Raw genomic sequence first — 21,330 nt, 5'->3', positions numbered from 1 at the left:
GTTTAACTGAAGTTATTTTTGTGACCGTTGGAATAGAGCTTAGATTTAATTGTTGCTGCCTCAAGGAATTGTGGGATGTTATTGTCCTTTCCTCTCATAAAGGAGGGTCCAGTGTTTCCTCCGCTTCGTTCAAACAGCTCTTATCATGGCGGCCTCGTCAACACTTGAGCTCATATCACTCAGTCAGAGACTCGAAGCAGAGAGACTTTTCAAACGCAGCCCAGGTGTCTTTCATAGTCGAATCATCAGTTCAGTCGTCAGTCTGCTCCCTGACAGATCTGATCTTTGTTTCTGTCTCATGTTTGTGTGAAGATCTTTATTACACACATTAAACTGCAATGAAAGCACTCATACAACATGAATTATCCCAATATTGCTTCCATATGGAATAACTGTAATTTACACAAAAGACAAAACATGTTCTTTTAACACTCACTGTTTGTCATCTATATTTTAATTTGACAATAAGATGATTCATTTATTTTCACTATCAAAAATGTTTTTACACTTTAAATATTTAATGCTGCGTAAATATGTTGGTCTATTCTGAAGATGTTGTTTGTTGAAAATGTATTTATTTAAAGTATGAAAATAATCAATAAATATTTTTACTGTTTGAATATTTGTATGAAATGAATTTTTAAAAACAAAACAATATTTCCAACAGAAAACAAAAGGAAAAGAGTGTTCTTGTTCAGTTTCATTATTATCTGAATGTGTTGTCTTTTGTCTGGAGTTGTTATTCATTCAAATATTAAAGCATTAATGTGTAAATGATATTGAATTGTAATGCCAATGAACTTCTATTACAAAATAAAAACAAGACTCGCTTGCTTGAAACTCAAATAAAAAGTTGAACAGTAGACATTTTAGCTGCAAAAATGAACTTAAACACACAACTGACCTGTTGTAGTTTTTATTATATTGATTGAGTTTCTCCTCTTTACAACTTGATATCAAAGACAAACCTGTATCTACATTTTCAGCTGTTTTTAGGACACAACCAAATGTCCTGCCTGAGCAACAACTCAATGAACTCTGATTTATTATATAATAATATCATAGAAGATTTTATACAACATGTATGTAATTGTCTTTATGTTGTTCTCTGCAGTTACAGCTGGTATTACAGTGTATATTATCATATTATATTATATTATATTATAACAGTACTGCTGTCTTATCATGGCAGATTAAAACCTTCACACTGCCTCCCCCTAGTGTCTGCACGCTCTATGCTACTTTAGGACCACAACTGCTTCTAGCACCATTATTAATGCTATATCACTGTTTTTGTATTCAGCCTTTCACATTTGTAAAGCATTTATTCACATGTGGAAGACTGACACTAGTGTCTGAGCAGGGCCAGTGATCGGCCTCTCACTTTATCAGAATTCAAGAGCAGAAAAAAATGTGACCTCCAGTTCTTCACAGCAAATAAATGATCTCCAGCTGAATGGCAGTGAATAATTAATTCCATGACTGCGTATAAAGCCCTGTGATTGACTGCTGATCAGTCCAGGGTATAAACCCACCGCTCGCCCAACGACAGCTCGGATAGGCACCACCCCCCCACCCCCCCACATCAGATGAACCAGGTAAGTGGTATAGATAATGAATGAATGAATGAATGAATGAATGGATGGATGGATGGATTGGTCCATTTCAGGGCTTTTATATGGGTTGATCTCTCACTCTCAGATATATCCCCCTACTGTACTTAGCAGGTTACCATGGTGATTAACCCTAGTAAGGAGTGAAGCACTATCACAACCCTGAAACGCCATATATTATAACCTGACATTACCTCACTAATCCCAAATCCTCATCTTAGTACAGGCCTCTGTAGCGTACATAAGTTGTTATTGAAATGAATAGTTCATAACGTGCACTTGTTAAGAAAGGGGCATAAACAAAGAAACATTCATTACATTACACTGACTGTCAGTTTCTGCTTTGAAAAGGACAGACAACAATTTTGGCAATAAGTAAAGTGAAGGCCCCGTGTCCACATAGCGCCTTTTGCTGGTAGAGAAGCACTGGCACGGCGCTGGGGAGTGCTGGGATGAAGCACTTGTGCAGTGAGAGAAAAAACGCTGCATGCTGGTTTTGTTTCTATGACAACAATACGTTTAACGTACTACACAGCTAACAACAAGCTTACAATGCGTAGGGCGATAAAAGCACAACACTCCGGCCGATCTGCTCCCTCAAATGGGCTTCTCGGTCTCTATCGTGATACTGTTTGGTTATCTTATAGCTCGGACAGAAATGGCCAAAGCAGTTTGCTCCTCCATGGTTACCAGGGTGACGATTGCGCCCCATCTGATTGGTTGCCTGAAAAAAACTGCGGTGAAGACACCAGCACCTTTCTGAAAAGTTCCAAGATCTGCAGTTCACCCCATTTCATACTTTATTAAGAAGAGAGGTCTTTAACTGAAGAAGCCTTTCTGATGAGAGGTGAAAACGTCTTCAAAAACTCCAACCAAGTCCAGTTGTCTTTTGGATTAAGCTTAGAATTTAAGTCTCCTTCAAAATGAAAACGGTTTGTGATGATTTACGATGCGGCCTGGTTTTCCTTTAGGGGGCTTGAGAAAGGGAGGGCACGTTCATACATCCTGCTGTTAATTGTCTTATCAGGTCAGACAATATGGCGCCGGGAAAAGGACAAAATTAAGACTAGGAGGCCATATCCTTGCCGAAGCCAGCTACTGATCTGGCCAATGATAAGCCAGCGCTGGTAACTGAGAGGCCGGCGGTGGTAATGAGAAGCCACTATTCATTCAACCAGGGCGTCTCACACAGCAACCCACTGGATCGGTTACTGGATAGGCTCATTAGCTTCTGAGGCTGACGACTAGCACACTGAAGCTCGCAACATTAGCCATTGATTACTTCCTGCTTTCTTACAGTGCAGTTTTTCACTCTAACTTATGGACAGTGGATCCTGGAAAATTATAAATCACTGGGACTGTAATTTTTATAGATTTTTAATAGGTCTATTGGCATATTTTAACAATGTTTTGTCCTACGCAGGGCTACATGACTGTGGCCTAACGACAGCACAAGCCTGTACTGCAGCATTTGTAAACGTAGTACACAGCTAAAGCTAATTAGCATCAAGATGCCGCCCTTCTCCACGGACGACTATCACAAACTCCTACAAAAGATTGCAGTGCTGGAGACCAAAATTCACCGCCTAGAAGTGAATGTGGAGGTGAACGGTCTGTGTGGGAATGACACCACTTTGCCGTTGACTCAAAACAGTGGATAAGAGCAAGCTAACACACGGCTAAGGGACACACACAAAACTACTAAGAAACAGGGGGGCTCTGTACTGTGGAATAAATCTTCGAGTGGTAGTCCTCCTTGGAACTATCTTGGGGCAAAGCCCAAAAGTAAATCACATCCTTGGGAAATGGGAGGACGAACAACAGGCAGAGCACAGCGCGCTGAGATATGTGATGAGACCGGCTGGCCTTCACTGGCAGAGTGCCTCCTCAACCCCGGTAGTTGGTAAGACACAGCGGTGGACAGCTGTGAAAGGGAGGGTTAGCAACAAACCTCCCCAACAACTGAATGTGGCAGTGCACAACAAATTTGCTCCACTGTTGCTGGACCCTGGATGTTCATCTGATGACCTAGATAACCCTCCATCCTCAGGCAGCAGGGTAAGGACTGAAAGCATGTCAAAAAGTAAAAGGCTGCAGGGAAAGCTAAAGCCTGGGCCTCAGACTCTGATTTTGGGCGATACTGCTGTGAGAGATGTACAAAGAATGTGCAGTAAAAACGCCAAAGTGCTCTGTTTTCCCAAGGATATGGTCTCTGACATGGCAGAAAGCCAGAAATCCTGCATATTGTTGCTGCACATCCCACTGTGAAAAATATCATGCTGCACATAGGGTCAAATGATATTGCAAAGCAACAATCTGAAGTGCTGAAACAGGACTTCACGGGTCTGTTGAACACAGTCAGCTCTCTGGATGCAGATGTGTTTATCAGTGGCCCCATACCACCGGTCAGAAAAGCAGATGAGAGATTCAGCAGGTTGCGGGCACTGAATCAGTGGCTTTCATCTGCTTGTACTGTTCATTCAGTGCACTTTATTGACAATTTTAACATTTTCTGGGAACGCAGACATCTTTTTAAACCAGATGGAATTGGCCTTAACAAGTCAGGAGTAAAACTGTTCACCTCTAACCTAGTTTACTCCTTGCGTCACCCATCAGTCCTCAATGCCAAGGACAAGGACAAGAGACAAGAGGAATCGGCACGGAAGGAAGACGTCACATCTCACAGCGGAAACCTCGAGGAAGATCACCATCTGCCCCCGCCCGAGGAGATTTCTGAACTGGAGAGACATCAGAGCCGAGAGGAGGGGACTCCACCCCCCTCCATCCCTTTCACCTTACCCCCTCAAACCCCAGCCAGGTCATCCTCTTCCTTAATCACCCTTTCTCCCTCCTCCCCTCTTCACGGACCAGACGAAGGAGCTGGTCAATGCTGGAACTAGATGCACCCCCCGGCCCTCTCCCATTTTCTCTCCCATAAACCCTGCATGGCGCCCACCTCCACCAGTTCCGACACAGCCATTACTGCCACGACGCCCTCCCCCTCCTGCTCCACGGCGGCATCATGCTCTGTCTGCCGAGCCTGATAAGGTTGATATGGTTGCTTGTGTTCAAAATGTACCAAGCTCAAACTGATATGTGGAGGGTCCAGGCTGTACGGATAATGGCAGTCATGACTCTTTCCAGGATAAGCCCGGGCCCTGTATGCCAGTAGGTTCCACAATTTCTGTCCTGATAGGTAATAGAAAAAGAAAGGCGATGCTACCGCGAAAAAGGAAGCACTTATGTGATTCTGCAAATTTAGCAAATGTATCATCCATTCCTTGTGAGCCACAATCTGTCCCAATCATGTGGGCAGATAAGGCTCCTCAGACACTAAAGCTGGCTTTATTAAACATCAGATCTTTGGCAGGGAAAACATTTTTAATCAATGATTTTATTACTGAGCACAAACTTGATTTTATGTTTTTAACTGAAACTTGGTTAGACCAAAATAACAGTGCAGCTGTTCTTATTGAGTCAACCCCTCCCAACTTTAGTTTAGATATATTAGCGAGGCTAGATTGCATAAGAGAGGAGGTGGAGTTGTAATTTTGTTTAAGGAGTCCCTCCAATGCAAGCAGTTATTCTTTGGAAATATTGCTTCTTTTGAATATGTGGCTCTGCAGCTGAAGTCCTCCCCTCGGGCCATGCTCCTGAATATTTACAGGCCACCTAAATACTGTGCAAACTTTTCTGATGATTTTAATGAACTGCTGTCTTTGATCTGCATTGACTTTGACTGTGTTGTAATTGTTGGTGTTTTTAACATCCATGTTGACAACTCTCAGGACAGAGGGACTAAAGAACTGTGTTGCACTCTTGACAACTATGGGCTGACTCAGCATGTGACAGAGCCCACACACAATAAGGGGCACACTCTGGACTTAATTATCTCCAAGGGTCTAAACATTTCCAAGATTGTGGTGACAGATGTTGCCCTCTCTGATCACTCCTGTGTTGTCTTTGAGAGTGTTATCTTAGTGCAGACAATTACTGAAACAAAAGCAATTACAAAACGTTGTATCACTGAAAACACCAGCGACATTTTTAACCAGGTTTTCTCTTCCACACCTTCCCTGTCCTGGGTCTCAGTCAATGACTTGGTAGATAATTTCAATTCTAAAATTGCAAATGTAATGGATACCATCGCTCCCACCAAGACGAAGGTTGTCTCTGGTAGGAAAAGATCTCCTTGGAGAAATGCCACACTGGTAAGAGCTGAAAAAAGAGAGTGTCGGAAAGCTGAACGCAGGTGGCGAAAAACAAATCTTCAGATTCATTATGACATCTATAAAGAGAAACTTCGCATTTATAATTCACAACTAAGGAATGCAAGGCAATCGTTCTTCTCTGACATCATCAACAAGAACAGTAATAACACACGTGCCTTGTTTGCTACTGTTGACAGGCTAACAAACAGTGTGTCAGTAGCACCTGAACTTCACTCAGCCAGGGCCTGCAATGAATTTGCCTCCTTCTTTACAGAAAAAATACTGAAAATCAGACAAGCAGTCAGTAACTCAGTATCAGGTTCAGGTTATGTGCTGTGTTCAACTAATACCAATTTAAACACCATGACACAATTTTACCTGATCAACAACAAAGACCTGGAGGACATTATACAACACCTAAAATCCTCCCACTGCTGCCTTGATATTATGCCTACAGATTTTTTCCAAAAGGTCTCAAAAGTCATGGCATCAGATCTGATACAGATTGTAAACTTGTCTCTTCTCAGGTGTCTTCCCACAGGCCCTGAAAACAGCAGTCATCAAGCCACTGTTAAAAAAGAACAACCTAGACAAGTCACAGATGAAGAACTATAGGCCTATATCAAATCTACCATTTGTAAGTAAGATAATCGAAAAGGCTGTCTTTCAACAGTTGAACCACTTTTTGACAGTGAACAAATGCTTTGATGTCTTTCAGTCAGGCTTTCGACCACACCACAGCACTGAGACGGCTCTTGTCAAAGTGATTAATGACATCCGCTTAAACACAGACAATGGTAGAGTTTCAGTCTTAGTACTACTCGATCTTAGTGCTGCATTCGACACAGTTGACCATAAGATATTACTCGACCATCTGGAAAACTGGGTTGGACTTTCTGGCACAGTACTAAACTGGTTTGGTTCTTATTTAAAGGACAGGGACTACTTTGTGTCTATAGGTAACTTTACATCTGAGCAGACAAAGATTACATGTGGAGTTCCCCAAGGCTCCATTCTTGGGCCCCTTTGTATTTAACATCTACATGCTTCCACTGGCTCAGATAATGGAAAACAACAAAGTTAGTTACCATAACTACGCAGATGACACACAGATCTACATCACAATGTCACCAGGGGACCATGGCCCCATGCAAGCACTAGTTAAATGCATTGAACAAATCAATGAGTGGATGTGCCATCATTTTCTTCAGGTGAACAAAGACAAAACTGAGGTAGTTATTTTTGGAGCTAAGGAGGAGCGATTAAAAGTCAGCGCACAGCTTCAGTCATTAGTGTTGAAAACCACTGACCAAGCCAGAAATCTGGGTGTAGTCATGGACTCGGACCTGAACTTTCAAAGCCACATTAAAACAATTACAAAGTCGGCCTACTATCACCTCAAGAATATATCAAGGATTAAAGGACTTATGTCTCAGCAGGATCTAGAAAAACTGGTCCATGCATTTATCTTCAGTCGACTCGATTACTGTAACAGTGTCTTTACAGGTCTCCCTTAAAAAATCAATCAGACAACTGCAGCTGATTGATAACGCTGCTGCTCGAGTCCTCACTAAGACCAAGAAAGTAGATCACATCACTACAGCTCTGAGGTCTTTACACTGGCTCCCTGTCTGTCAGAGAAGAGACTTCAAAGTACTACTGCTGGTTTACAAAGCGCTGAACGGTCAAGGGCCAAAATATATTTGTGATCTCCTGACACAGTACGAACCATCCAGACCCCTCAGGTCGTCAGGGACAGGTCTGCTTTCTGTCCCCAGAGTCAAAACCAAACATGGAGAAGCAGCATTCAGTTTTTATGCTCCGTATATCTAGAACAAACTCCCAGAATCATGCAGGTCTGCTGAAACACTTTCTTCTTTTAAATCAAGCCTGAAGACTCACCTGTTCACAGCTGCCTTTTATTAAACTATTTTAATACTTTTATTTTAATAACTATTCTAAATTATTTATATCTGCACTGTAGCCTTTACCCTTATTTTTTATTTTATTTTTATATTTTTCGCTTCTATTTTAGCTGTTTTTCTTCACTTTGCTTTTTAATGTCCTGTTTTATGATGTGTTTCTTTGCTTTTGTTGTTCTGTGTAAAGCACTTTGAATGGTCTTGTTGCTGAAATGTGCTATATAAATAAACTTGCCTTGCCTTGCCTTGCCTGGTCTTCTTCTTCTGTTGTATTTTAGTGGCGTTGGCCTTGCATTTATATTGGTCCTCGCACCGCCTTCGGTGCTCGGGCCCTAATTAGTAACACAATGAATAAATTTGGAAATATAGAGACGAGTAACAAAATATGAAAGAATGATCAAAAACATCAATGGTTTCTACATACTTATTACATTTCTTCATAGTAATATGTTTTTTAGTGAGTCATTTTTTACATTTATTAGTCATAAATTGTCCACGTTGTTTTTCCTGTCGCCTCTAACCTCAGCAGGTTTGACCTGTCTTTGATAATAACCAACACTTGCTGGCATGTTTCCATTTCTCTGTTGCACGTGTGCTGAGCAGCCTGATCGATGGTTTACAGAGCAGAGTGCAGTGTTGAGCACCATCTAGTGGACACTATGATTGTGACTCAATGAATCCAGTAAAACAAGTGAACTACAAACTTCTTTTCCCGTTTTACTGCTGTATGATAAAAAATAAGACAAAAAGTTCACCATGAAACGTGTGGTTAGAAAGTGATAGGATGTGTGTAAAGTTGTGTATCGGGACATCTGTTGCAGAACCCAATGGGGCGTTGAGAGAGAGAGAGGTAGAGAGAGAGGAAGAGAGAGAGAGAGCTGTGAGCGTGAGCAGAAAGACAGACAAGAGCCATCTTGTTTTTTCTAGTTAATGACCAAGGCTGGTTTTAGTTGTTCTCTCTCAGTTTAGAACCGTTCACAGAGCCTATTCTATTATTTTGCGCTTGACCTACTTGAGTGCTGCGATTCCCTACACTTTGTGAGGACACTCAGGTTAATTTGGCTTCACAACAGCTGTTAAATAAATATGTTACCTGATTTGTGTTATCTTATGTTATTATTAATCTTTCAATTCAGTACGTTTCATGAAAGCTACCACCACATCGGTTTATTCTACCCCAAATGTTCCTGTTGGTTACAACGTACTCGACGCACAAAGACATGTAAAATCTAAGATAGAGAACTGTTCTTATGTAGTCAAAGACACTTTATTGTCACCCACAGGATGGAAACAATGCAGAAATAGGCAAATCAGGATGTTCTACAATATAAAAAGGTTTTCCCCTCGTATTAGCACTTTATGCATTCCATAAAACTTTTGATTGCAATCAGATGAAGGCAAACAGTCTAAAAAGGAAAGCGACTGTCAAAAAATCAAGAGTTACAACTGGAGCCAACCGTGGACGTCTGGATATCTGGGACATATGCGTCTGCCATTCATCGCCATAAGGTGCTGCCAAACAGAACAAAACTGAGAATTTCAAGGTTTAAAGACATACTTGGATATTTAGAGTGGAGACTGAGATATTTATGCCCTATATTGTTTTTTACATACGAAGTCATTGGCTCTTTTTGTGGTTATGTTCACTCTGTGAAGGAGTGTGAAGGGGTAAAAGACTTTTTGTTGTGTACACTTTTATGTAACCAGTAAAGTACAAAACAGAAATACCTGATGTATCAAATATGACACAAAACAAAACTCATACATGTCATGTGTTATCTTATTGTTTTTTTTAATTTGTCAATGAAGACTCCAGATTCAAAGAATGAAAGCATGATTTGATGGCTCAGGTCATACAGGGATAAAACTGGATAAATCCTTCTCAAAGAAAGATGCATCTGAAAAACTGAAGAGGAATAAAAAAAGAACAACACAAATATATCAAACTGTGGACTTTAAGCTGGGCACAGAAATAAAAATATTAAACTAATATAAATATGTACAACCATCTTCTTTATACCAAATATGACCCAAAACATACAAACAATTAAACCCTATAAATATCAAATTATAAGACATTATAAATCAGGAACTCATACTTTAGGCAAGACATGGAAATAAATCATTCATTTATAGTTTATATAGCAGTAATGTCCAGACATTTGGACTTGAGACTTGATGACTTGGACTCGAGTCGACTCGAGTCACTGTTGTGATGACTTGCGATTTGACATGACAAAAAATAAATGACTTGAGACTCGACTTGGACTTGAGGCATGATGACTCGGATGACTTGAGTGTGTTCATAAGTTTGAATGTTAGCTGTTAAATATAAATTGATAAAATTCAATGTTGTCAAGTTTCTAACTATCAAGTATGTACGCAGCGCCAACTGGGAATCATGATTGGACGACTCAAAAAGCTCCCAGTATGTGTCATAATTGGATGACTGGCTGTCAGTCAAACTCCTCGCTATGGCAACACGCAACATCAAAGACCCCAGGTCTTTTTGAACAGGTTTTATAAATTGGCCAATAATATAATTATTAGACGGGCTGCTAACACCTTGTCTTTTCTCTTTATAAAGACCAGATACTACAGGTAAGAGTGCTGGATCTTGGGTAGGAAAAAAGTGACTTGACTTGGGACTTGACTCGCCTTAACTAAAGACTCGACTTGACTTGACATAACCTGTGACTTGACTTGACTTGACATAACCTGTGACTTGACTTGACTTGACATAACCTGTGACTTGACTTGACTTGACATAACCTGTGACTTGACTTGACTTCGGACTTGACTTGGCTTAACTAAGGACTCGACTTGACTTGACATAACCTGTGACTTGACTTGACTTGACTTGACTTGACTTGCCCAGCCCAAGAAAAAATGACTTGAGACTTCCTTGGGACTTGAGCAAAGATGACTTGGTCACAACACTGGTAATGTCAAATACAATAACTTAACTACAGAGTTGTTTTATGGACCTGCACAACTCAATGTGTGATAATAATAAGGCTGTGTCAGTGTAAAGGTGATGTGGATGGAATATTAACAGGTGGATTATTTAATCAGAGGAAGTTGTGAAAACAAAAAACTAGTATTGTGTGTTTGAATAATCTCCTTCAGAACAAACAATGAGTTCACCTCCTGAAAGTAAAGACGAGGTAGAGCTCTGACTGATTCTCAGTGGAGATTTATATTCAGTCAGCATAATGAAAAACCCATGATAAAGATGCACCTGTCAAACTGTCAGGTCAACAACCTGCTGTTTCTACATGAAGTCAGACGATTCCAGCTCTACTTAGGTCTGTGACTTCTACCAGAGGAGGATAAACAGATCCTTCACTTACAGTCAAAGTACTAACACCACGCTGTAAAAAGTACTTCATAGTACAAGCTGACGGCGTTTTGAGCCTGTGTGATGAGTTAAGACATTGTCTCTCTGTGGTGCAGCAAACATTAAAACCTGAAGCTGATGCCATTTCCCCTGATCAGAGCCTAGCCCCCTTTCCTTTTCATGACATCTGCTGAGGAGATGATTCATATTCAGAAACGGAGGGTTGTCGCCTCATTGCGTTGTTTCCATTATTAAAAAAAGGATATTAAAGAGAGGATGTTTGACCTTCAGATACACCTCAGGTTTAACTTCGCGTTCTGGTTTCTGTTTCAGGTTTCAACTGTTTGCAGGAAAACAGCCTGTGTGGAGAGCGACAGATTCGACTGTTTGGATGAATCTGCTTTCATCTGATGGAGATTTAACTTTTGATTATGATATAAACAGATATCTGGATACAAGTGCAGCAAATGATCCACTTGTAGATGATGTATTTTTTGAGAGCATACAGCCTCATATTTGTAAGTGTTGTGTCACCGAACCGGTGGCATAGCCTGATGGTACAACCTGATGTTTCACTGCATTTGAAATGAAACAGGTAAAACCTAGTACATAGTTCAAAGTGCAAACCTCAGACTCAATGTGTGTTCAGACCAGAACACAAGCAAACCGTTAGGCACTGTAAGGTTTCATAAAAGTTAAAACAAAGTTGAGAATAGACAAGTAGAACTGAAAATGATGTGACTAACACAGGTAGGAGAACCTGGGTATGTCATATGCATATTCATTACTTTTTTAAACACAAGGGACAATTTGGCTGACACTGTGTCGTTAAAGCCAGATGCAGTTTTTTTAAATCAAGCATTTTAAACTGACCAGACAAAACGTATACGAGCCCTACACTTTATACATGAATTCATCTATGGACTGAGAGGGTTAAAGTTCATGTCATCATACCGAGTAGGACTCAGCACACAGTCTTTGACGAGCAGATGTTCTCTGGTGGAGACAAGGCCCCGAAGCAGCTGTTCTTCTCCTCCTTCTCATCCGCTGTCAATCCATTGCCCAGCTTGAGCTGTTCCTCACCTTCGTCCTCTGAGGGGATGCTTTCTTCCTCCTCTTCCTCTTCACAGTCACTTCTCTCATCTCTGGTCAGCTGTGACAGAAGACAGCGAGAATGGCAGCAGATGTAAAGACAAAGAGCAGATATGAGGGGGGCGACTGAGTGCAGGCAGGTTGTGTACACTACGTGTGCTCATAGTGAACGCAGCCACAATGACTTGACTCACTTCTTCGTGGACTGTTGTTTTTGAACAAGTTTGGCATTTTAAAGAGCAGCGAGATGTTAGTAAATGCTAAGTTATCACATTTATACAGTCTATGCTCAAGGGTAATTATTAGACTATTTATTAGACCAGGGGTCGGCAACCTTAGGCACGCGTGCCACCATTGGCAGACGGTAGCTTAACCGATAGCACGTTGGCAATAGGTGTGCAAAACATTTTTGGGGAAATTTTTAAACACATTCCGTGAAGACCAGCCCCACTCTGCCTCTGATTGGCTAATACTTTACCAATATAATAGCATGAAAAACACGCACGGGTCAACATCTCTGTGAGCAGATATTCTCACACAAGAGCGTGCTCAGCCCCTCCTGCAGTTGTTTGAAAAATGACCACTCCGCTCCCAGATAATGTAGCTCATAATGGAGTGTTTTCATAAGGATGGCAGCATTGTTGTATAGTGCTCAAATTCATGGACCGTGGAGTGCTCCTATTTCTGTTTGTTACACTTAATTGTCCTTTTTTGATATTTATGACATGTGAGTAATAAGTTAATTTCTGATGAACAAGTTGGCGGAAGGTTGGTTTGGTTAATGATTTAAACTGCCATAGAAACATGTCTTTTAAAAATGTTGCTTTGCATTTTGCCTCTATGGATGCAATTAAGTAACAGATTTGTTGGTGATGTGAATGTTGTTGTGGTGTCATAATTAAACTTGATGTTAACCTTAATGCTGATATGGCACACTGAGTTGGTTGCTGACCTCTTTGTTAGACTAACAAAGCTGAGAGCTGATTGGATGTAGCAGACTCACTGCTCACTCACTCACTCACACACTGTCCACCCACTGTATGTTCTCTGTAAGAAAAAGACAATAACAGTCCTGTATCTCATGCACGAGCGGCCACGAATAAATTACTGTATAACAAACAGTGAACGAGCTACAGGCTAGGTATGGCAAGCATAGACACAGATAGCTGATAATCAGTGCTAACATATAAATAAAATAATAAGTGTAAAAACTGTGTGTCAGCCGTGTTGAACGGTCTGTTAGTCCAGTAAAGTGCACAGACAGATTATTTGTCTGATATTTAAATGAGCAAAGCTCCAAAAGGCTCCAACAGCACAAACACGGACCAGAGGTTATGTTCAACGACTGAATTAGCTGAGGTGACACCTAGCACCTAGCTAGCCGCAGGTGGGAACCTGTCACTCAAAGAGGCCATGCCCCTTATGATGCATCATTTTAAGCCTTAATATACAAAGGGTATTTATATAAAATTGTCCCTATACAGTCATCATGAATACCGAAAATGAACTATTGAGACCAAAATATTTTCTTTTTTCCAGGCTGTAAACATGTCTTTAGTACATTTTAACATGGGGCTCTATGGGGATTGACACACTTTTGGAGCCATCCTCAAGTGGACAGTGGAGGAACTGCAGTTTTTGGCACTTCCACTTTTGCAACTATTGACAGATGACAGAGGATTGTTACTGAGCAGACTTACTGTGCCGAATATGAACTTTCTGATCATGCAGAGGATGAGATAAGCCCAGAATATGTGCAGACAGAGAAGGACCACCAGCATCACATTGAAGAAGTAGTAGCCAAAGAAGGCAGGGTAGTGGTGAACAGGGTAGACCCATGTACAGTGGATGAGCCTGAAACACAGCACAATAGAAACAGCAGGTCAAAGTCTCAAATACTCACATCCTGTTTTTAACTGAAACAACAGAAATGCTGTAATGGCATGAGTGTGAGCAGATGGCTAATGTCTTCCATCCACTAGAAGACACTTCAAGGCTGACACTGTCTCAGGTCTAAAGATGCTTTAGACTGGACGTCTTGCAGGTCCACTATTTACAAGACTACATCTAGATTCCTGTCCTGTTTTTCCCATCATGCTCCTGGTGGTAATTTACAAGAAGAGAAACAAACAATGGAGCACAAACAGAAGCAGCTTTTGTCCACAGCCGCTCGTGTGTGTTCACCTGTTTGTTATCTGTCGTGATTGAGGTCTTAACGCTAGTTGGGTTAGCATTATGAGATAGCAGGCCGCTAGCAGGGCTCCTCTTTTTTCACTGAAACATCAAACTTTAGAGCTCACTTTGTACACACACAGATCCTCTCTAACACACACACACACACACACACACCCACACACACACACACACACACACACACACACACACACACACACACACAAACACACACACACACACACACACACACACACACACACACACACACACCTCTTTAGAGAGCTTACCAGAAAGGGAAGATGATCAGTCGTGTCACCATAAACACCACAGCAAACAGAACAAAGAGAGTGAGGCAGGTTTTCTCATATTTGGCGTAGTTGAATAATTTGGCCGACTGAAAGACAAAGAAGAAGTTTTATTAATCATTGAAAATCAAATAAGTTTGACCTGAACACTTAAAGGGCAATTCCAAAATTTTTAAACCTGGACAGTATTTGACGCATTCAGGCTCAGACGTTACATCGCTGTCTTCAAAGACACCAGACTCCATTTACAAATGATCAAAAGTCATTCTACCTTACAGAACACATGAGTTACTGGTCTGCTGCTGGGTGAAAATATATGTAAATAAATGATCAGGCACAAGTAAAAATGAACTAAAGGTGAGTTAACAACAGTGAGACCAGAAATATTTTCATTTTAGGAATCAGAAATAAAAATGATGTGCAGTATTTTTTAAAACTAAATCTTCTTAAATAAACGAACCTGATCAATTGCCAGGATTTAGTTAAATTCTATGACACATCATTTAATTCACATCTGCACAGAAAGTTAGTCATTGATAGTACAGTGCTTCAGGAGTGCTGAACACAGAGCCCAGCTTAAACAAGGACAACATTTAAAATGTGTCTTAATAAAAAATGTTTTTTCTTTAGATTTTGTTGTTCTGGATGCAGAAACACGAGTTATTTTATGTCTGTACATTTATGTTTAAAGATATTCTTATTTTGATGAGCAGATTAAAAAGATGTTTCAGTTTTATCTGCAATAGAAATACAGAGCAGACTTGGTTGTTTGTGCTGTCTGCGATGTCGTTTCTAAGATTATGTAATTATGTTAGTTATGCTCTATGTGTTTTTATATTGGATCAGTTTAAACAGGATACTGCACAACCACAATCTCCCGTGGGGAGATTACTGCCACCTCACCACGACATAAAGTGATGATGCCATGAGGTGAAGTGTTTTGAGCTTTGCAAACCTGGAGCTGTGCAGGACCAACCTTTAGCCTAATTTTCATTCACTGCTATTGTAGGATGATTCATATATTTTTAACTGCATATAATGAGGAATATAATTCAGGGTCAAACACTATCAGCATGCTCTGAGCTAACAGGCTGTTTAAGCCATGTGGGGCTGTGACTGACCTCCAGTAAAACATCAGACGCGTCATGGACCAGCATGACCAGAGTGCCTATGCGGATGTAGTTGACACACCAGGAGAATGACAAGAGCACCAGTGTGGCCAGGTGGTGGACGATCTGCTCCTTAAAGTCCTACAGAAAGAAAAAACTGAATTACATTAAACTGTTACAATGAAACACTTAAAGTCAAATAAGGCGACAATGTTTTTAACATTTGTTGAGTAAACAATCATTGTTGACATGTTTGTCCTGAGGATGGAGCTGGAAATCTGACAAAGAGGTGAAGAGGATTCCTGCGTTACAAAGTACTTTACAAAACTTGAGGCAAGAGCTGGTACATGCATACAGGCTTTCTTTATTGATATCATCTCAAGCATTTTGCTCACTAACAGGGGTGGTGGGGGCGGTGAGGGCTGAGGGCAGGAAGGATTACACAACCAGTACTTACCTTTCTCTTGACATCAAAGGCCACGCTGAAGAGAAGAGAGCCATAGAAGCTCATCTCCAAGATGTAATACCAGTACTGGGACTCCAGCATGGACTGCACAGAGACAGAAAGAGACACACATGAAACATGAGGCTGCAGTGAATCTCAGGTGTGTCCCTCCAGGCTGAGCTCTTTGTCCTGATCCCTTTAGCTGGAACGATCCGGAGCATCTATTGTTCACTCCAAGACATCATCTCTCACCTCTCAACCACATTTACAACCACAAGTGCAGGCTGGTTATGAAGTTGGGGTCATATATATAAGCTGGATGACATCATCGTCAGCTCCACTCTATTTATACAGCATCTTTCATAAAAACATGCGGCCCACAGAGGGAATTTAAAACAACACAAACGGACAAAAAGAACAAAAATCCAAAGCTATCTATTCATTTAGCAAAAAAGGGGTAAAAACAAAAAACACAGGGATGAACATGATGATTAGAGCTCAGACTCAGGTTATAACGGTGCTGTAAATTAAAATCCAGATATAACATAGATCGTTAAGTTCCTACAAGAGAGCTGGGGAGCTTAATATCCAGAGGCTGAGAGTCCCACAGTTTGAGGGTCTAAAAAACAGAAGGAAGTCTCCTGGCTACTGTTAGAGGACACATAACCAATCACCAGGTGCATGCTGGGTATAGTCAAAAGACTAAATGCTAAATATGCACGATAAGGATCCTTCAGTGTGCTGTGAACAGTGTTTCTGCAGAGGATGTCAACAACCGCTGTGTTGCCTACAAACAGCACTGTGTGTGTTGCACTGCTCTCTTTTTCTTTGATGTCTTGTCCTGGAATCATTTTTACTCGGTCGACCTCGTCTCTATTGTTGGTTTGAATAAAAGGGCTTTGTGATGCTGTCGACACCTCAGGAGGACATCATGTAGTTTCTTTCTAAACACACCGTTTTGTTGATGTAGAGATCTCTCACTGAGAGGTAACAAAAGGCCAGCATGCAAACAAAACAATGTGAAAATGTCTGTGGATGTAAAAACTTTGACAGCACAAAACCACATTTACTTAGTGTCTGTGAGTGAGTGTTAGTCTATGAAGGTGGAGTCCATTTGTTTTTTGTAAATTGTTATGATTGCATTGCTCCAGTGAGCTTCATGGAATTTAAGTTCCAATAACTAAATGTCTCCCTCTATGCAGGTTGCAGAAGTTCCATTTGACAGTGAGGATTAGGTGAAATTAAAGGCATTCAGCATAAAAACTGTATTATATTTTATCTCATGTTCAAAGTGAAAACTATAATCATGGTGTAGAAGAAAGCAACTAACCTGCTTTGGAAAACCTGTCCAGACTTCTCGTGTGTCATAAAACCATTCTTTCTGCAAAATAATAAGAGAAAAACTTATATTTACATGATTTGCTGGAAAAGTTAAAACAGTAGTTTAGTCTGTCTGTCGGTTTCTGACCAATCAAATAAACTACTCACATCGTACAGTGCGACTATTCCACCGATGAACGCCAACAGGTAGAAGATAAACCTCCAGCTGTAGAGAGCAGAGCGGAGACATGGAGACTTAAACCACTGAAGGTTATTCATGATGATATCATCACACAGACACACACTGAGCAGTGACCTGGCCTCTCTGAACTTCTTCAGGACTCCAGGACGGTCCTGAGCGCGTCTTCTCCTGAACCAGCGCTCCACCTGCCTCACTGACAAACTGCTTTTCTTAGACAGCCCATCAATGTCTGCCTGCAGGGAAGTCACAGGCGCACACAAACACACACACACACACGCACTTACAAATACTGAATACTAGACCACTGGTGGTTATGTTTAAAAACATTTTTGGAAATGACTAACACTGAGGTTAAAATGAGGGCATAAAGGATGTATATGGGCTTTATTGGCAAATGCTCCGATCAGGGGAAGTGGGTACAAGGATTTCTGATACATTTCAGCTATTTAACAGAAAGCACAAAAGGCAGACTTGGTAACATTTGATTCATGCAGCTAAACGGTTAGAGAGGGTTTAAAAATGAAGACAAATTGTGGACTATACGGCTCTCTATTGAGTGAAATGTTGAAAGCCACTGTGCAGCCTGGCTGGAGGGACTTGGCCTTCTTGGCATTCAAATGTAGTCACACTGAAAAGTAGAGTCTTCTTTCAAAAGCCAGGAGGAGGCAATTAGAGGAAGACAGATTGGCATGGATCATAAGGCAGCTGCTCTTGACCTAATGGCTGCATGAAAAACAAAAAAAGGGTACCAAGTACTGCTCCCTGTAGGACCCCACATTTAACCATTCACCAACAGGAGGACACAAATAACATGTGTTCATTAATCAGCCTCCTAAGACCAACAAAATACTTATGGGACTTGTGGTTGGTCACATACTGTATATTAGCTTCTGCTCCCTATGATACTTACAATAGAGTTTAGAGCAAAAATAACTGCTACACCACATCTCACACATGGGCACAGTGGAAGTAGAAAAGTTACATGAGCCATGTGTGAGATAACCTTTGTAGTGATACAGTGATATATAAATAAAAAATGATCATTTGTGAACTGTGTCTTTAATTTTGTAGTTAGTTTAGTTCTTAACTACACACTAAGACATTAAACCTAGAGAAAAAGCACACGTTATGTCGATTGTATTTTCCTAATGTTTTGGACAACTGTTCTGAGCTCATGTTTGTCCTGTCTTTAGTCATGCCGAGCTCATCACTGGTTGAGTTTGACAGTTTTGTGATCCCTTCCCAGTTAGATCTTGTGATCATACAGTTAGACTCAGAACCATCTGATGGCTCATTTAGTTTCCCTGACATCTGTGTGGTACGACTGTGTGCAGTGGAAATGTCATCAGTAAAGCTGAGTAAATAATATAGTTATGTCCTGATAATGACGGAGAAATGATGAAGATAAGAGCCGGGTTGGAAGGCAGGGACATTTAACACAGCTGTTATATTAGTCTCTGATCATTGAGTGGGACTTTACCTGAGCAGGGTTTCTGCTCTGAGAGGTGTAGTGCTGCTCCAGGATGGGGTTGTGCTCTGCTTTCAGATGGACTCTCTGCTTGATCCCAGCTGAGTGGGCCAGAGGTGTCGCTATCCACCTGGAACACAGTAAACACACACACACTGTTATGTTACTGACTCGATGGGACTATCACTGAGTTTTAGTATTTATCATTGTCCTGTATTTGTCTCTTGTGGTCTGAGTGGCTGCTGTTCAACATGTGAAGGTAAGATAGCGGTTTGGGTTAAACATTGAAAAAGTAAACATGTCCGTGCTCGGAGTCAGAATTGCCTTTTACATGTTTCTCTCCCTCCCCTCAGCCCCAGTCTTCGAGTCTTAAAGTCTCTCCTCATGCTTTATGGTCTCTGTGACTCTAAATGGGAGCATAATTGACTAAGTGATCAGACTTGAAGACTTATTCTCTTATTCTCATTAGGAAAATGTTTACTGAGGGAAGTAGTGTAATATATTTATAGCCTCCTGTACAATCTGACTCCTTTTAGTACGCAGTGGAGTCGCCCCCTGCTGGACATCAGACTTAATGTAGCTTTAAAACAATTCTATATTGACTTAGCTTCATCTTGAAACCAGGAGGCTACGTCCACATGTTATTACAGTGTGTGGTTGTGACAAATGCAGGCGTGGCTGGATGGATGGACAGAGACTGAAGTCACTCTTCTTCTTGTATTAAAACGATCCTGTTTGTCCATGTGTCATTCATTTCTGGCTATTAATGTATTAATGAGCATGATTGTTTTACCTTTTGTCAACAAATCTATTCAGCACAAATTAACTCATGTGCTTCAACTGGAATTATGATTCATGAAGGCATGATGACATCGTCTACATGCAGGCAGAGAGCAGAAGCTGTTCTGCTGTTAAATACGCCAACGTGCAGGATCTTTGCTGGTTTTTCGGTCATTTAAGTGTGTTTTGGTTAGCAGAAGCTCTGGCTCCACATGATGTCACCAGCACAAGATGGCAGCGCCCGTCACAGGGGGCATTTTGCCTTCAATTTTGTACAATGAGAGTGCATAGAGACACGTCGCCCATCTTTATATACAGTCGTTCATGTCTTTAACATACTGTATTTTCAATAAGGGCACTGTGTGGACCTTACTTTTCAAACAGGTATCTGATGAGCAGGCAGGCGAAGGCGTAGGGAACCGTGACGTAGAGATGTGAGGCTTTGGCGTAGACCCGTCCGTCACGGTCCTCCAGGTCGGCCCACGTCAAGTTGACAGGCAGCCAGATTCTGTCCCACCAGAACCACTCATACAGCGCGTCAAACATGGCTCCACCCTTAGGGAGCCTCCAGGTCCTGCAAACAAAGGTGAGAGTAACTACATACCAGAAAGAGCAGCAAACGTATCTGCTTTTCATTTTATTTTTTACTTCCTGATAAATGCAATCTTAATGTATTCTTAAGGGAACAAGATATAAAGCCCTGGGCCCTATTTATAACCATAACCTGATGGTAACTCAGTAACTTTACCCGGCAGAACATTTATGGTCCACGGCTGCAATGATGGGTTAGTTTGTTTGTGATAGCTTGTGACTTCAGTCTTTTAAAGGGTGAGCTTAAATCCAACACAACATTTGTATGTAACACACAAGAATACAAACATACCAGCCAGTCAGCAGTGTTGGTGGATGTACTTTGAGAATGATGCAGCCATTACAAAAAAAAGAAAAGGGAGAAGATTTCTTCATGTCCATGTGTTTCTGAATCCTGTAACGCATGTTGAAATGCCTCGTGTCTGACAGGCACTTTGTATATAAATCTAGATATTTCTTTCAATATTGTCATGGAGTCTGGTCTCATAGGAAGTCTGCACTTATTTCTACATCTCATTTTAGTCTCTAAAGTACAAGCATCTAAAGGAATAGAAGACGAGGTTTCAGAAAGTCAGGCCTGTATAATGGGCTGGACACTTGAGCAGGCAGGTGGAGAAACTTTCGGTGTGTATCCTGTGTGACGTTTAAATGCAGCCATGTTTGGATTATTTCATCCACGTATCGTCTTCTCTTTGGCTCTCTGTGTGTAAGTGTGCATTAACCGTCCAATTTAAGTTGCCTATAAGTTAATAACACA

The 21,330-nt window shown here is 41.0% G+C and overlaps 1 protein-coding gene across 2 annotated transcripts; it reads right to left on the bottom strand.

The window, feature by feature from the left end:
- Window positions 1–11,887: 11,887 nt before the first annotated feature.
- cers3a (ceramide synthase 3a) lies at window positions 11,888–20,528 on the bottom strand. 2 transcript variants are annotated; one of them, XM_069657367.1, is made up of 10 exons: window positions 20,356–20,528; window positions 19,215–19,332; window positions 17,849–17,967; window positions 17,701–17,758; window positions 17,543–17,593; window positions 16,225–16,317; window positions 15,780–15,908; window positions 14,641–14,747; window positions 13,875–14,032; window positions 11,888–12,229 (listed from the first exon to the last, which is right to left on the bottom strand). In XM_069657367.1, exons 1-10 carry the CDS (start codon window positions 20,526–20,528, stop codon window positions 12,051–12,053), a joined length of 1,185 nt encoding a protein of 394 aa, XP_069513468.1. In that variant the 3' UTR covers window positions 11,888–12,050. The 2 variants fall into 2 exon arrangements, with proteins under 2 accessions (XP_069513468.1, XP_069513462.1); XM_069657361.1 differs by having other exon boundaries at window positions 11,888–12,239; window positions 13,879–14,032.
- Between the last annotated feature and the right edge of the window lie 802 nt (window positions 20,529–21,330).

This window comes from Semicossyphus pulcher, unplaced genomic scaffold (assembly GCF_022749685.1).
Source record: "Semicossyphus pulcher isolate SPU_LCO1_2020_fin unplaced genomic scaffold, fSemPul1.0.p SCAF_1, whole genome shotgun sequence".
NCBI classification, from domain to species: Eukaryota; Metazoa; Chordata; class Actinopteri; order Labriformes; family Labridae; genus Semicossyphus; species Semicossyphus pulcher.
Note: the sequence above shows the minus strand (reverse complement) of the source record. Positions and strands in the feature narration are given on the sequence as shown.

What these genes read in the sequence shown, in the direction of transcription:
- cers3a (XM_069657361.1), bottom strand. Translation starts at nt 20,528, where the DNA reads ATGTTTGACGCGCTGTATGAGTGGTTCTGGTGGGACAGAATCTGGCTG. An exon ending in AAGAAGTTCAGAGAGGCCAG is followed by an intron (nt 17,759 to 17,848) that starts GTCACTGCTCAG and finishes TGCTCTCTACAG; the next exon opens with CTGGAGGTTTATCTTCTACC. An exon ending in GAATAGTCGCACTGTACGAT is followed by an intron (nt 17,594 to 17,700) that starts GTGAGTAGTTTA and finishes ATTATTTTGCAG; the next exon opens with AAAGAATGGTTTTATGACAC.